This window comes from Canis lupus, chromosome 9 (assembly GCF_003254725.2).
Source record: "Canis lupus dingo isolate Sandy chromosome 9, ASM325472v2, whole genome shotgun sequence".
In the NCBI taxonomy this organism is placed as follows: domain Eukaryota; kingdom Metazoa; phylum Chordata; class Mammalia; order Carnivora; family Canidae; genus Canis; species Canis lupus.
Window position 1 is genome coordinate 46,438,975 of NC_064251.1, and position 16,890 is coordinate 46,455,864.

Here is a 16,890-nt window from a genome sequence, read left to right on the forward strand (position 1 = left end):
GAAGCGGAGCACCTGGGTAGCTCAGTGGTTGAGCCTTTGGCTCAGGGCAAGATTCTGGAGTTGGCAGATCAAGTCCCTGCATGGAGCCTGCTTCTCCCTCTGCCTGTGTCTCTGCCTTTCTCTGCGTCTCTTATGAATAAATTAAATCTTAAAAAAAAAAAAATAACAAAGAGATACCAAATTATCTGAGAAAAAAAAATTTGGAAAGAACTTTGTCCATTAAATTGCTTATGTTCTGGAGCTGTGCCTTCCCTGGGCCACGAATGGTGCCCTAGTGGAAGGAGAGCCTGACCTCGTTGACACACCAGACATCTGCTTCAGAGAGTCTGATTTCCTTTTATTATTATTCTTTTTTAACACAAAAATTTGTAGTGAGGATACAGTGTAAACTTGTCAGTGTCAGGAGTGGATTTTCACTCTGGCAGAGCAGCAGCCAAGTCAGAGTGCAGGAGATTTGGAGTGAGGGTTCCTTCAAAGAAGTGACTGGGGCGATCGGCTTTCAGTCGGGGCTGCCTGCCCTCGGTGCTGCTGTCTTTATCTGACAGGTAGGGTAAGTTCTCCGGGTTCTCCTCGCCACACAGCTCAGGGTGGAAGCCCTTGAGGGCCGAAACCCGGTACCGCTTCCTCCGGTTCAGTTTATATATGCGAATCCTTTCTTTCTCAGCCTCTGGGTCAGCGAGAATTCCATCCCAACGCAGACTTTCATTGATCTGGTTGGAGAGGCTCTCTTCTATTTCAGCAAAATGGGTGAGGTTTACAGTGGAGGAGAAAGGGGGGATGGGCTTGGTTTCATCCTTGTCCTGTTTGTGCTCTTGCCTTGGGCCATGATCTTTGCCGGGACTTAAGATATCATGAAAGGATGAGGACAGCTGCTGACTCTTCAGGCCTCGACTCTGATGTTTATCTGCTGAGCAGATGAACAGTGTTTTAGCCTCAGCCTGCTTAAGGGTGATGCCCAAGTCCCTGAAGATGTACGGGAGTGGAGGCCCCTCCTGACCTGGGCTCAGATAGCCAAACCCACTAGCCTTATATACACCACTGGCTCTGTGCTTTGGGTCAAGTCCTTTTGGGGAAGGAGGAACAATTTATTGGGCACATACTATAGGCCAGGTCCTTTGGATAAAGGCTATCAGCGCTATTTTCCTGGTGAGGAAACTGAGACTCTAAAAGTCTAACTTACAGTATCACATAGTGAATGGCAGGGTCAGGATTCGAACATAGGCCCAGCTCCCAATGCCCTGTTCTTTCCACTGTGCCATTCATGTTCCATATCTCATCGAGGTACCCTGCAGTTTGAGGAGTCTATGACTCCACCCTAGTCTGGACTTCTTTATGATAGAGGAGAAATGGAGAACAACAGAAAAGCTTCCTAAACCTGGTTGTGGAAAGCAATATTATGCCAAGCCAGCTGAATTATATGGCACTCATGTGAAATACTGTAAGTGGTAGTTCTTTCATCAGCTCATCCTTCTGCTTTTGGGGAGACAGAAATCCCTCCCCCTGCAAAAAAAAAAAAAAAAAAGAGAAAATAAGAAAATAAAAAAGCCCTCTCTGGACATTTCTATGCTTTCCTATTCCTCAAGAACTATTTGGTGTGTCCTGCTGACAGCATGAATTACATGCCACTATAATTTTCAGGGTCAGAAACTAAGCCAAAAAGACAGTAAGTTTCCTAGTTTGGCTTTGCAGATATACATGGGGCCTTTTGATCTCAGCTCCACAATTTTTTTCTTGCCTTTTTATTAAGATTCCACCTGAAGAAGTCATTATAACCTTTCCATTGCTTCCTTTCTCAAACTACAAGGATGACACGGGGAAGGCTGCCACTCCTTCAGCTTGCTAGTGGTGCCAGCCCTACATGCCACAGGCTAGGGCCCAGAAACGTGAACCAAGGTCAGGACCCATGCTGGAGGTTAGGACCACCATGCCAGAATCAATGAGAGCCACTTTCCTAACAGTCAAAGCTTCAAAAGGGGACCACACAAGTGACGCTGGAGACTCAGCACTCATAAAGAGGTGCATTCTCTGTCACCGACGGTCCTCTCTCTCCATAAACTGGGTGCTCAGTGCCTTTGTCAAGAAATTGGGGCAGGGGGGTGGTTCTGGGAGAGGACCTTGGTGAGATATAGGCACTCTGTGGGACTGTGGCAGGTGTAGGTATGTGTATGTATGTGAGGTGTCCATGGGAGAGCCTGGAGTGGGAACGTGTGTGTGTGGTTGTATGTGTACAGGAAGTCTTGGGGAGTGGGGGGTTATGCATGTGAGTGTGTAGCCGAGTGCCCATATGTATGCATAGACTGGGAATGTGTGTGCCTGATGGGGTATCTGACTTTAGTTTTATTTGGTGGCTCTAATGATATAAGGGGGTGTTGTTGAGGATGTTGGGGATTATAAGAGTATGCAGCAGTGACTGGTGTGATGGTATGTGTGCAGTTGAAGGCTGGCTCTGGCGAATGGGGGGAGGGTGTGAGAAGGCAGTCCCTGCAGGAAAGATACTTTCTCTGCATTACAGGACTTCTAGAGGGCAGGTGCCCCTTAACGCATGGGGCACAAGGCAAAAACCTGTGTTTCAGTGCATGTTTGTCACTAGCGTCTTAGTATCTTAGGCTTGGGGAAAGTCCATGTGAAGATGAGAGGATCTCTGTAGGGGGGCTTGAAGTTGCTGTGGGGAAGGTGTGGTTATTTAAGATTCTGAATTTTAGCTGAGGGATTGATTAGGACATTGAGAGGATGTCTGTACAAAGCTGAGTTGCTGTGTGGAGCTGGGAGGCTCTGCGGGAATAATACTGGGTATGTTGGGGATCTCTGTGGGGTAGAGGGTCTCCACGGATGTTGAGGATCTCTGTGGACACGTACGGTTTTTATGGGTAGGGCTGGGGCATCACTGTGTTGTGTTAAGTGGTATGTGTGGGGAGCGGCAGGACCTCTGTTTGGGATTGGCGAGTTTCTGGTTTTGGTCTGAAGTGGTCCCCAGGTAGATGGGGTTCTTTGTGAGGAGTGGGAGTAAGTGACCTTGGAGAAGAAACTCTGGTATGGGAGCTGAGGCTGCTGAGCCAGCTGCTCCTCTTACCGTCCCCCTTGCCGGGCCCCTTGGTCTTCTTCTTCTTTTTCTTCTTCACTTTCCGTTTGCTCACTTCTGAGGCGTTGCCGGCGATGGGGGGCAGTTTGGCTCCCTGAGAGCCCGCAGCGCCACCCTCTCGCTCCTCTTCGTCGTCCTCGTCGTCCACGGCCTCCTCGCCGAACCCCGACGCCCCTGCTCCCCCGCGGCCGTCCATCCGCCCTCAGGGCCGCCACCTGCGCCTGGGACAGCCCCACAGCCCCTGCCGCCAAGCCCGCGGCTGCAGGAGCAAAGCGCCCCCGCGGCGCCACGCGTCTCCATGGCGACCGCCGCACACCACGCGTGCGCAATCGGGAAGCTGCCGCCCAGGGGCCGCCCGGGAGCGTAGGTGTGCGCATGCGCCCTTCGGTCCGCGTGAGACCCTGGCCCGGTCCCAGGGGCGTCAGGGCGGAGTGAGCGGAGGGTTTCTGCAGCTTGGCCTGACCCGTAAGTCCTCATCTGTGCCTTTTAAAATGCCGTTGGTAGTCTGCTAAATTTTTATATCCCCAGTTCCAGTCTCGTACGTCTACCACGGCCTTTTGAGCCCAACACGTCTTAAACAGACTTGCTTCTCCGTGGTTCTCAGTGACCAAAACAGCTGGACGGAGCGAAACCTGGCGGCCCTCCTGCCGCGACACTGACCGGGCCGGGGCTCACGGCCATGCCCGGCCCTGGAACTTCTGCACCCCCGTCCTAAATGATGGTCTCCCCGTTTCCAAGCCCTCCTCACAAATCCTTTATCCACACACCTGCTGCAACGAACTTTTAAAGACAGTTGGCTAAATTCACTCTTGCTTCAAGCCCTCCGGTAGGTCCCCGTCACAACACCCATCGAGACTGAACTTTATTGTGTCTTCCAAGGCCTGGTGTGATCTGCTTTTCTCGACACGTTTATCCACCACAGATTGTATTCTCCAAAAATGGCTGCAGTAATAGCTCCTATCCCGCCTCGGGCTTGAAGAATCTTGCCAGTTCCACATCAAGAGACAGAGTCTAAATCCACTCCCCTTCCATCTGGGTGGATTGGTTGACTCACTTGTAACTCATGGAATGTGCTGAAAGTGATGCTGTGGCTTCTTAGCTAGCTCATAAAATGTAATGCAACAGCATCCTTGTTAGCCTTGGAGACCTGAGCCCCTGGAAGGAAGTCTGGGTGCCCCGACGCTGCCGTGCTGTGAAGAAGCCCAAACTAGACCACATGGAAAGACCATAAAACGATGTGAAGGGGCGGGGGAGGGAGATGCCCCAGCTGCTCCAGTTCCCACTTTACCACATCCAGCCATAGTCTGACTGCAGCAGCAGGAGAAACCACTGCCCGCCACACAGTCTCACCCAGCCAAGCCCTTCCTGAGTTCTTGACTCAAAGAAATTGTAAGAAATAATAAAATGACTATAATAGTTGACATTATGAAGTTTTGGGGTGATAAGATACGCAGCAACAGGTAACTGGAACATCGGGTTTTTATTTTAACTATTCTCATATGTATGAAGTCATATTTCCCTGTGGTTGTAGGTGCCATTTCCCTGAGGACTAATGGTTTGAGCACTTTTTCAACTGCTTTTTTGGCCATTTGTAGATCTGTTGAAGGCTTTTCCCATTTTGTAATTGGAATGTTTTTATTTTTAGTGTCAATTTGTAGGAGCTCTTTACATGTCTTGGATATAAATCCTTTCTCAGTTTTATGGCTGCAAAGATATTTTTCCAGGGTTGCAGCTTGTTGTTTATTCTCCTAATAGTGTCTTTTGATAAGCTGACATCTTAAATTCTAAAATTAAAGATGCTAAATTTGGGGATCCCTGGGTGGCTCAGCGGTTTCGCGCCTGCCTTTGGCCCAGGGCGCGATCCTGGAGTCCCGGGATCGAGTCCCGGGATCGAGTCCCGCATCAGGCTCCCAGCATGGAGCCTGTTTCTCCCTCTGCCTGTGTCTCTGTCTCTGTCTCTCTCATAAATAAATAAAAATAAATCTTAAAAAAAAATAAAATGCTAAATTTATTTTAGCAGGTTTTTTGTTTTTTTTTTTTCCTTTTGTATCTTGCCCAAGGAGTCTTCCCTTCCTTCTTGTCACAGAGATAGTCTTCTGTTTTCTTCAAGAAGCTTTATGGTTCTGGGGTTTCAGGTTAGGTCCATGATCCACCTCAATTTAATTTTGTGAATAAAGTCAGATAAATGTCAAGATTCATTTTTTCCCATTGTTTTTAAAGATTTTATTTATTTATTCATGAGAGACACAGAGAGAAAGGCAGAGACACAGGCAGAAGGAGAAGCAGGCTCCATGCAGGGAGCCCGATGTGGGACTTGATCCCAGGGCCCTGGGATCACGCCCAGAGCCAAAGGCAGATGCTCAACCTCTGAGCCACCCAGGCATCCCGACTTGGCACTTTTTTTTGAAAATCAACTATTTATGTATGAATCCATTTCTGGATTCTGTTCTGTTCCATCAATTTATCTGTCTCTCCTCCCACTGATACCACACTGTCCTGGTTACTGTAAGCTTTATAGTAAATGTTGGTGTCAGGTAGTGTATGTCCTCCAGCTCTGTTCATTTTGAAGATTGTTTTGACTATTGTAGAGCCTTTGCTTTTCCATATACATTTTCTTTTTTAAGATTTTACTTATTTATTCATGAGAGAGAAAAAGAGAGAGAGAGAGAGAGGCAGAGACACAGGCAGAGGGAGAGGCTTCCCACAAGGAGCCCAAAGTGGGACTCAATCCCTGATCCCAGGATCACACCCTGAGATGAAGATAGATGCTCAACTGCTGAGCCACCCAGGCATTCCTTTCCATATACATTTTCAAATGATCTTGTCTATTTCTTCAAAATAACCTGCTGGGGGTTTGATGTTGATTGCATCGGATCTATCAAGTTTGGTACTCTTTTTCTCAGTAATGACAGTCATTAATATTGCTCCACACACAGGCATGTGTGGACACATTACTCTGTAAGGGATCCTTCTGTTATTCTGTATGTGTGTCCTCAGTCTCCTCAGACACTGGCAAGCTCCCTAATGTGTCCAGCACAACTCTGTACATGATGAGTGCTTGGAATCTACCTCTTGCCTGTCTGATTTTGTCCCTAAGAGCTAAGTGAAATGTAAATGACAGAGATCCTTCGTGCAAATGATCACCTGCTAGAGGAGATGTCATGGTTTGCTTTCTAGGCACCCTGCCCTTCTCACCCTGGTGCTTGTAGACAGGTGCTTGGAAAGGCTAGCTTCTCTTGCTTTCCAAGAAAGGCTGGCATATCTTCCCTGTCAGTTGTTCCTCCTTGCCTGGATGCTCATCTGGCAGGATGCAGCTTGACTGTTTCTATTTAGTGAAGGTTGTATTGAGGTTATGTTGAGCCAGCCAGTTAGCTTCGAAAGAGAAAACTCACATCCAGCAAAGGAATACATTTTTTTAAATGTTTTATTTATTTATTCATGAGAGACGCAGAGAGAGGCAGAGACGCAGGCAGAGGGAGAAGCAGGCTCCATGCAGGGAGCGTGACGTGGGACTCGATCTTGGGTCTCCAGGATCATGCCCTGGGCTGAAGGCAGCGCTAAACTGCTGAGCCACCCGGGCTGCCCAGGAATCCTTTTTTAAAAAAGATTTTATTTATTCATTTATTTGAGAGAGAGACAGAGAAAGAGTGTGAATAGGGGGAGGAGCCGAGGGAAAGAAACAGGCAGACTCTCTGCTGAGTGGGGAGCTCAGTGCACGGCTCAATCCCACAACCCTGAGATCATGACCTGAGCCAAAATCAAGAGTTGGATGCTTAACTGACTGAGCCACCCAGGGGTCCCCTGTTTTAAAAAATATTGGTTGATTGATTGATTGATTGACAGAGAGTGGGAAAGAAAGAGAAGAACACAAGTGGGGGTAGGGGCAGAGGGAGAGGGAGAGGATCTCAAACAGACTCCCATCTGAGCACAGAGCCTGATGAGGGTCTTGACTTGGTGCTAGATCCCAGGACCCTGAGATCATGATCTGATCTGAAATCAAGAGTCTGATGCTTAACTGGCTGAGCCACCCAGGCATCTCAGGAATACATTTTTGAATAATCATAAAAATTTCTTTCAAATAGAAATTGGGGAAGTATATCCAAATTTGATATGTGAGGAATCAGAAAGATGCAAAGTGACTTGCTCAACCTCTCTATGTTAATGAGGCCTGAAATTCCAGCTGAAGTAATATGATCTCTCTCTTTGGTGAGTTACAGGTAGAGACCACACCAGGTGGAGAGTCAGACAAAGGCAACTTTATTTGCAGCAAATAAAGAATCACGGGGAATAACTTCCAAAGCTATAACTTGCACTGCTGTGACTCCCTGAGCAATGGTGAGTGGGTCTTTTTTATTTAGGGTTAGGTTCAATATTCAGAAAGAGGAGTTTTGTCATTGTTTGTAGAGGTGGGCATAAGGTCACACATAGGTCTTAAGGAAATGTGCCCTAAGTGTGTACATACATTGTATGTTATGTTAATGAAGCTCAACTCCTCCTTGGGTGAAGATTTTAGCATCATATTTTAGCATTATAATGAGGTAGAGATAACTGTTGTACTAGGTCCATCTCCACAGTTGTGAGTCTTTGGTTGAACTCAAAGTGGTCTGAATGGTCAGGGCAGTTGTTATTCCTTAGAGGGTAGTTTTATTTTCTATCATAAGATGCTATGCCTGTGGGATTTTTTGCCTGGGTTAAAAGATAAGCTGGAGGGGCGCCTAGGTGGCTCAGCGGTTGAGTATCTGTTTTTGGCCCAGGGCGTGATCCTGAGTCCGGGGATCCCTTATTGGGTTCCCTGCAGGGAGCCTGCTTCTCCCTCTGCCTCTGTCTCTCTCTCTCTCTCTGTCTCTCATGAATAAATAAATAAAATCTTTAAAAAAAAAAAAAGGTAAGCTGGAAATTGGGCACCTGGCTGGCTCAGTCAGTAGAGTGTGCATGTCCTGATCTTGGGATTGTGAGTTCTAGCCCCACTTGCAGGTAGTGTTTACTTTAAAAAAAAAAAAAAAAAAAAAAGCTGTAAAGAAAACAAAGGTGAATGGGTACACACATGTGGGCAGTAAAGGTCAGGTCTTGGAGTCTTGCTGGTGACAAAATCCACATTTCTAGTTCTACATCTCTTGCAGGAGAGCAGTCAATTTTACAATGATGTTCACTGACCGACAGAAGAGATGATAGTATTTTTTAATTGTTTCAGCTTCCTTGTTTATACTTTCTCCTTGTGGTGTCAGTGGTAGGTATTGTTTTGAGCACATAAAAGGTGAGGTTTCTTTATAAGGATTAAGTTTTTCCTTTGGCCAGCGCTTGACTTGGCCATGTGTTGGAGAGCTTGTGACTCTATCCTTTCCTACTTGCCTGTTCAGTCTGGGTCCCTCCAGGTGGCTGGGCTGCTGGTTCCAGGTCTCTGCTCTGTCCTGCCCACTTTCTCCATGCTGTCAGTTTCTTTCCCAATGCTACCAGGTGGTTTCACTCTTCAGCAGCACCAGCCTTAGATGTGTGCAAGTAGAGACCCTGCCCTAGATCTTGTGCTTTGCAGGACCCTGCTCTGACTCTCCTCCAGCTATCTCCCTCCAAAAGGGACAGGAAGACCATGGAATCAAGTTTGGTCCTGCTCACCTAGTCTCTCTCCCCCATCCTTCAACCCATAATCTGAGTCTCTGGCATCTTGGACTTTATTGCACAAATAACCCCAGCCCATTTGTTGGGCCTGCCTCAGTCTCTTTTCTGAGTCTATCCTGCAGAGTAATCCTGGGCCAAGGGCAGCATAGATGGAAACTCCATAGGCAGACTGAGGTGTCCAGACCTATTCATTCAAGGACCTTGTCATTGCAGGATGGAGCTGGGAATGAGAAGATGAGTGGCAGGTCATGCGCTAGGTGCAAAACTCCAACAGCACTGAAATTTTATTTTATTTTATTTTATTTTATTTTATTTTATTTTATTTTGTTTTATTTTATTGTTTTTTTGTTTTGGGCACTGAAATTTTTTTTTAAAGATTTATTTTTATTTATTTATTTATTTATGATAGACATATATATAGAGAGAGAGGCAGAGACACAGGCAGAGGGAGAAGCAGGCTCCATGCCGGGAGCCTGACACGGGACTCGATCCCGGGACTCCAGGATCGCGCTCTGGGCCAAAGGCAGGCGCGAAACCACTGAGCCACCCAGGGATTCCCTGGGCACTGAAATTTTAAAATAAAATCTAGCCTTCCAGATCATTATGAAGGTCTGTTTGTTAAGGTGGGAAATAGTACATAGTTTATTTAACAGTATGTCAATTTAATTTATGACTTTTAATGTTTAGATATATGGTATGTGGACCTCTGTTTCCACTCTTGCTTCGGGCTTCACAACTGTTAAGATCAGGTTTGCTGGGATCCTGGGGTGGCTCAGCGGTTAAGTGCCTGCCTTCAGCCCAGGGCATGATCCTGGAGTGCTGGGATCGAGTCCCACATCAGGCTCGCTGCATGGAGCCTGTTTCTCCCTCTGCCTGTGTCTCTGCCTCTCTTTCTCTCTGTGTCTCTCATGAATAAATAAATAAAATATTTTTAAAAAAGCAGGTTTGCTCTTTATTTTTCCTCCTTTTATTACCCACTCCAACCGCTTCCTGATTTTCACTTGTTAAATAACAAATATTCAACTGATTAAATTTGATTTGCTTTATTAATCTATTTGCTTTAAAGAAAATCTATAATTTGCTTTATTAATCTATTCATGAATTAAACAGCATCCCATCTAGCAAGTAGAGAGATGCTCCACTGAGCCGAATGAAAGAAAGGTTTTTTAAAGGCAGGGAGAGGGGAAAAAGAGGGAAGGAAGGAAAGAAGAAAGGAAGAAAGGAAAGAAGGAGGGAAATTATTATTTTTCTTTTTTTGATACTTTATTTATTTAGGGACGCCTGGGTGGCTCAGCGGTTTAGCACCTGCCTTCAGCCCAGGGCATGATCCTGGAGTCCAGGGATCGAGTCCCGCATTGGGGTTCCTGTAAGGAGCCTGCTTCTCCCTCTGCCTGTGTCTCTGCCTATGTCTCTGTGTGTCTCTCATGAATAAATAAATAAAATCTTTAAAAAAAAAGATTTTATTTATTTATTTGAGAGAGAGCACATGAGGTGGGGAAGGGGCAGAAGGAGAGAGAGGGAGAATCCTCAAGTAGATTCCTCACTGAGTGGGGAGCCCCACATGGGGCTTGATCCCAGGACTCTGAAGTCATGACCTGAGCCCCCCAGGTACTCCATGAAGGAAGGAAATTATTAGCAAGGAATGCATTGTTTAGGCAAGATTGCCCTCCTAAGGGGAGTAGAAGGGTTGGTTCTATCAGTAAATTTCCTAATATTGACCAGGAAATTCCATGTTGGCTGCTTTAAAGGTTACATTCCTGGGGTTTGAAACTGCAGTTAGTTTAGGTATTAAGTCTTGGTTAGCTGACCTGGCCTAAGTGATGCCATTTTGGGACTGTGGTTTTCTTTTTTACACACTTCATACCTCACATTACTTTAAAAAAATTTTTTTTTTAAATATTTTATTTATTTATTCACGAGACACACACAGAGAGAGGCAGAGACACAGGCAGACGGGACTCGGACTCGATCCCTGGAACTTCAGGATCACGCCCTGGGCTGAAGGCAGATGCTCCACCACTGAGCCACCCAGGCGTCCCCACAGAAAAAGTTAAAGGAAAACCCTACAATCAGTTGAATACATTGCACTCTATCCATATGGTAGACTCCCTGGGAGCTTCTGAAATAGAATGAGGTAGCTTGATTTAAACTGATTTTGGACAGAGGCCACATGGAGAATAGTGCAGAACAGTGTGAATGGTTTGCTCACACCTGCTACCCCTATCTTCACTTCCCTCCAAACCCACTGAGCTTGCTGCTTCTGCACCATGCTGAGATACCTCAGCTTGGGTCTTTATGCTTGCTGCCCCCAGAACACTCTTGCTCTAGATGTCTTGCCTTCATTCTAAAGGGTACCAGAATATGCCGCCCCAAAATATACCTCTTTGGAATATAGTTTATTTTGAGCTACAGGCCATTGAGAACTAGCAGACACGGGAAAAGCTCTAAAAAAGCTCTTGTAAGGGAAACTGACATTTATAACTGCAATTTATAGTCATAGAGATGTCTCCCTCTCCCATATCAGTAGAAGCAAACTCTTAATTCGAAGGAGTCACTGACTTAACTCTGCATAACAAACCTTACTAGACAACCAACCCTTGCTTACCTTATACTTCTCCTGGTCACCTTCCCCTATTCCCTCCCCACCTAAAAGCCCCAAATCCCTTTTCTTTTGTTTAGCCCAAGATAGTATATAAGCCTCAAGCACCTGGCCCCCTCCTTGAGCCACATTTTTTTTCTTTGTAAGCTGTGATGTGTAGGTAATTAAAACTTTTATTCTCCTGTAAATCTATCTTCTATCAGTTTAATTCACAGGTCCTAGCTAACAAAACTTGGAGGATTGAAAGAAAAAGCTGTTTCCTCCCCTACAATTCAAATATCACCTTCTGAGAAGCCTTTCCTGACTACTGTCCCTAACTGCCCTTTATTTTCCACCAGAACATTTGATCATCTTTTGACATCTACATCTAGTTGTTTGTGCCTCCTCTGTCTGTCTCTGCTAAAATATAAGCTGGAAATTTTGTTTTGTTCACTGTTGTACCTCCAACACCCAAAACACTGCTTGACATACAAGCACTCAATAAATACTTACTAGGGGGCTCCTGGCTGGCTCAGTCAGAGGAGCATGCAACTCTTGAACTTGAGGTGGTGAGTTTGAGCCCCACATAGGGTGTAGAAATTACTAAAAATAAATAAACTTTAAAATAAATAAATGTTTATTAAATAACACATATATGTAAAAAATATGTGCAACATATGGGGCACCTGGGTGGCTTAGTCAGTTGAGCATCTGACTCTTGATCTCAGCTCAGGTCCTAATCTCAGGGTCTTGAGTTCAAGCCCTGTATTGGGCTCCACGCTGGCATGGAGCATACTTTAAATAAATAAATATATATGTATATATATGTATGTATGTATGTATGTATGACATAGTGCTAAAAGGATGTATAAGGGGATGCCTGAGTGGCTCAGTGGTTGAGCATCTGCCTTTGGCTCAGGGCATGATCCTGGGGTCCTGGGATGGAATTCTGCATCAGGCTCCCTGGAAGGGAGCCTGCTTATTCCTCTGCCTAAGTCTCTGCCTCTATGTCTCTCATGAGCAAACAAACAAACAAACAAATAAATAAATAAATAAATGGATGTATAAAAATCAGGTAAAGTGATTGTTCTTTTTGAAAGGAGGGGAGAGACAGTTTTTACTTTATCTTCTTTTGTTATGCTTAACTTTATTCCCCAAAGCATATAATATTTTTTTTTAAATGATTTTTTTTTAGGGATGCCTGGGTTGCTCAGTGGTTGAGCATCTGCCTTCGGCTCAGGGCGTGATCCTGGGTTCTGGGATCTAGTCCCACATCAGGCTCCCTGCAGGGAGCCTGCTTCTCCCTCTGCCTATATCTCTGCCTCTCTCTCTCTCTCTCTCATGAATAAATAAATAAAATTAAAAAAATTTTTTTAAAAATTCTGTAAATTCTTCAATAGGAATAAGAATTTTATTAAACATTTTTTTAGGTATATGAATTTTAAAAACATGATTGAGGGCAGCCCCGGTGGCGCAGCGGTTTAGTGCCGCCTGCAGTCTGGGGTGTGATCCTGGAGATCCAGGATCGAGTCCCACATCAGGCTCCTGCATGGAGCCTGCTTCTCCCTCTGCCTGTGTCTCTGCCTCTCTCTCTCTCTCTGTGTCTCTCATGAATAAATAAATAAAATCTTAAAAAAAAAAACTTTCCTTTAAAAAAAAAAAACGTGATTGAGTCCCATGATGGAATTAACTTTATTTTATGGGAATGAAAAGCAAACAAACTATGGTCAAATGTGACCACATAGATCAATCTTCAAATATTGAGCAAAAAGTTGTAAAAGAATACAGATAACCCGGGATCCCTGGGTGGCTCAGCGGTTTAGCACCTGCCTTTGGCCCAGGGTGCAATCCTGGAGTCCCAGGATCAAGTCCCACATTGGGCTCCCGGCATGGAGCCTGCTTCTCTCTCTCTGCCTGTGTCTCTGCCTCTCTCTCTCTCTCTCTGTGTCTATCATGAATAGAAAAAAAAAAAAAAAAAAGAATACAGATATACAAATCTATAGAGTTGGAAAGCAGATTAGTTGTTGCCAGAGGGTAGGAAGAAGGGAGAAACGGGAAGTAATTACTTAATGGATGTGAAGGTTTCTTTTAGCGTGCTGAAAAATTTTGAAATTAGAGAGAAGTGGTGGTTGCCCCATACTGTGAATGCACTAACTGCCACTGTGCTGTAAAATGGTTAAAATGTAAGACTTTAAAATGGTTACTTGTATGTTATGTGAATTTCACCTTAATAAAAAAGGATAGAGAATGTTACCATTTACATAAAGTTTAAAGCACAATAAACCAATATTATATTTCATTTTAGGATGCACAGGTATATAGTAAGAGTATAAAGGAATGCAAGGAAACCAGAAACACTAAATTCTAGTTTTACTTCTGGAGGTTTGGGAGATGATCATGACCAGAAAGGCTATATACAAGGGGCTTCCACTTGTATTGGAAACATTCCACTGTATTGGAAACATTTCAGTAATTTTTTTTTTTTTTTTTTTGCAGGGGGATGCCTGGGTGGCTCAGTGGTTGAGCGTCTGCCTTCAGCTCAGGGCATGATCCTGGGGTCCAGGATCAAGTCCCCGCATCGGACTTTCTGCAGGGAGCCTGCTTCTTCCTCCGCCTATATCTCTGCCTCTCTCTCCCTCTCTGTCTCTCATGAATAAATAAATAAAATCTTAGAAAAAAAATTTTCTTTTTGTGGGACTTGATTCTAGCACCCTGAGATCATGACCTGAGTCAAAGGCAGATGCTTAACCACTGAGCCACCCAGGTGCTCCATCATTTTTTTAAAATTTTAAATTCTTTTTTTAAGTGATCTCTACATCCAACATGAGGCTTGAACTCATGACCAAGATCTCAACCATGCTCAAGAGTTACATGGTCTACTGACTGAGCCAGCCAGGTACCCCAGAAACATTTCATTTCTTAAGCTGAGCAGTGGGTACATTGTGTGTGTGTGTGTGTGTGTGTGTGTGTGTGTGTGTGTGTGTGTGTGTAATATATTTATTTTTTTTAGAGAAGGAGATGAGAGGAGAGAGAGAGAGTATCTTAAGCAGGCTCCATACCCAGTGCGGAGACAACATGGGCTTGATCTCACCAACCTGAGCTGAAACCAAGACTGAGCCACCCAGGTACCCCCATATATGTATATGTTATATTATTCCCTTATACCCTTTGGTATGTCTAAAATATTTTCTTTTGTTTTCAGATTTTTATTTTTGTTTACTCAAGTAATCTCTACACTCAACATGGACCTCGAACTCACCATCCTGAGGTTGAGTCTTATGCCCTTCTGACTAAGCCAGCCAGGTGCCCTTGTCTAAAATGTTTTCTAAGCATCGGACTCCCTGCAGGCAGCCTGCTTCTCCCTCTGCCTGTGTCTCTGCCTCTCTCTGTGTCTCTCATGAATAAATAAATAAAATCTTTAAAAAAAAAAGTTTTCTAAGCAATTCACAGCTTCACACAACTCCTGCCTGTACATTTCCTCAGGATCCTATTGGCTGCTGAATTGTGTTGCCTCAATCACATTGAAATCCCAACCCCCAGTATGTTTGAATGTGGCTGTATTTAGAGATAGGATCTTTAAAGTGGTAATAAATGAAAATGAGGATATTAGTGTGGGCTCTATTTCAGTGTGACTGGTATCATTATAATTAGGACACAGAAATGCACAGAGGGACAACCACATGAGGACACATCAAGCTGAGGGCTGTCTGTCTACAAGCCAAGGAGAGAGGCCTCTGAAGAAACCGCCCGTTAGCACCCTGATCTTGGACTTCTGCCCTCAAATAAATGTGGGAAATAAATTTCCATTGTTTAGCTCCCACAGTCCATGGTCTTTGTTGTAATAGCCTGAGTAGACTCGCATGTATTTTTGTCTTCTACCTTCCCCATGGGTCACAGCTTTACCTCCCCATTTCGGACTTTACCTCCTACCAGGCTCAGAGTGACTTCCTGGTATGTTTAGCCACCAAAGCAGACAAACATAGCACAGAAGAGAGTGGGATCTGCCATTGACTAGAATAATCCCATCTCCTGTTTTTAGCATTTTAACTAGTCTCTATACCCAAAGTGGGGCTTGAACTCAGGACCCTGAGATGAAGAGTCGCAACCTTTACTGACTGAGCTGGCCAGGCACCCCTTGTTCATAGCATTTTATTTATTTATTCATGAGAGATCCACACAGAGAGGCAGAGGCACAAGGCAGAGGAAGAAGCAGGCTCCATGCAGGGAGCCTGATGTGGGACTCAATCCCGGGACTCCAGGATCACCCCCTGGGCGGGAGGCAGGCGCCAAACCGCTGAGCCACCCAGGTATCCTGTTCTTAGCATTTTAAAAACCCATCGTCAGACCTGAGCCCAGACCATGTAGGAGCTGGGGTTCCAGAGGGAGAAACTGGCATGAAAATGCTGGGAGTTGGGAGAACTGTTTGGGCTGACCAAAGGCCTGGGGTTGGGGAAGCCACCCAGCTACCCACCCACCCCCACCCTGGCTGGTTACATCAGGTGCTAGTTACTTGTACGGGCTCTGGAACCAGATTGCTGGGGGCTGAATCCTAGCTCTGCCACTTACTTGTTGTGTGACCTGGGGTAATACTTAACCTTTCTGTTTCTCACTTTTCTCATCTTTTGAATAGTTACCATGATGAGTACTTAGATCCTGGAGTTGTTTAGAGGATTAAATGAGTTTTTGAAAAAAACTTTAACCTACTTATTCATGCCTGTGAGATAAGGAAACTGAAGGACTCTATAAAAACTTGCGTTTTGCTCCTTTTCCTATGTCTATTCTTGCTAGGACCTGCACCCCCACTTTTATGCATGTCTCAGAATGCAAATAGTATATGTCCTCCATATAAGGGACAAGGATTTCTTTAGGGTAGATAACATCTAAGGAAGGACCAAGTGGCAATGAGGTGGTCAGGGGGCTATTGCATATTCCAGACCACTGCACTACACATTTGGATACCAGCACCCTCTTGCCCCCTCCTCGGCTGTAAGGAATAACACCTGGACCCTCATCTTTGTTCTAATCAGTGCCTGGATGCTTGAGAGGACATGTACACCAGGCCATCATCCTCAGTAAAAAACTCCAGTTCTCAAAGACAATACTCCTTCCTTTCCTTCTGTGGGCAAAGCATCCCTGATGGGAACCAAAGCTACTCCCTCAAGCAATAATAAGGCCTGTCCTGAACCAGCAAGGCCTGTGATTGACTCTAAGACATGATTGATTTGACCTTGGCCTTCTCATACTCACCCACTTTGCCCCACATTTTCCTTACATAAACCTGGAAGTATTTTTGGCACTTTGGAGACAGTATTTGAGACATTAGTCCATTGTCTGCCTGGCGTTGGCCTCAGGAAGTAAGTTCCTTTCCTGTTTTGCCGCCACTCTATCAACAGTGGTGCCTGGCTGCACCTGCTCTGATAGAGACCTCTAGAGCCTTGCAATCCCACATGCCAGCTCCATGCAGATCAGGATTTATTTCTCTAGACAAATGGCCTGAGTGCAGTATCAGTGATGAGACATTCTCAACTCCTGGCTGACCCTGAGGAATGATGACATTTATTCCTTAAAAACACAACTTTCAGAACATCTTATGCACTTTAAGGAAGCCAACGAGAATGAT

The 16,890-nt window shown here is 45.0% G+C and overlaps 1 protein-coding gene and 1 long non-coding RNA gene across 4 annotated transcripts in view; one reads left to right on the top strand and one right to left on the bottom strand.

The window, feature by feature from the left end:
- Nucleotides 1–316: 316 nt before the first annotated feature.
- On the bottom strand, nt 317–3,351 carry C9H17orf97 (chromosome 9 C17orf97 homolog). 2 transcript variants are annotated; one of them, XM_049114264.1, is made up of 2 exons: nt 3,071–3,351; nt 317–904 (listed from the first exon to the last, which is right to left on the bottom strand). In XM_049114264.1, exons 1-2 carry the CDS (start codon nt 3,273–3,275, stop codon nt 414–416), a joined length of 696 nt encoding a protein of 231 aa, XP_048970221.1. In that variant the 5' UTR covers nt 3,276–3,351; the 3' UTR covers nt 317–413. The 2 variants fall into 2 exon arrangements, with proteins under 2 accessions (XP_048970221.1, XP_025331977.1); XM_025476192.3 differs by having other exon boundaries at nt 317–907; nt 3,071–3,342.
- Nucleotides 3,352–3,415: 64 nt separating this feature from the next.
- Nucleotides 3,416–16,890, top strand: part of LOC112677590 (uncharacterized) — a 32,106-nt gene continuing 18,631 nt past the window's right edge. Inside the window, exons 1-4 of one of the 2 annotated variants that reach the window (XR_007413052.1) lie at nt 3,416–4,539; nt 7,297–7,414; nt 14,281–14,395; nt 14,473–15,200. This is a non-coding gene — a long non-coding RNA (uncharacterized LOC112677590). Of the gene's footprint in view, nt 4,540–7,296; nt 7,415–14,280; nt 14,396–14,472; nt 15,201–16,890 lie in introns of those variants that run through there. The other variant, XR_007413053.1, reaches the window with a different exon arrangement.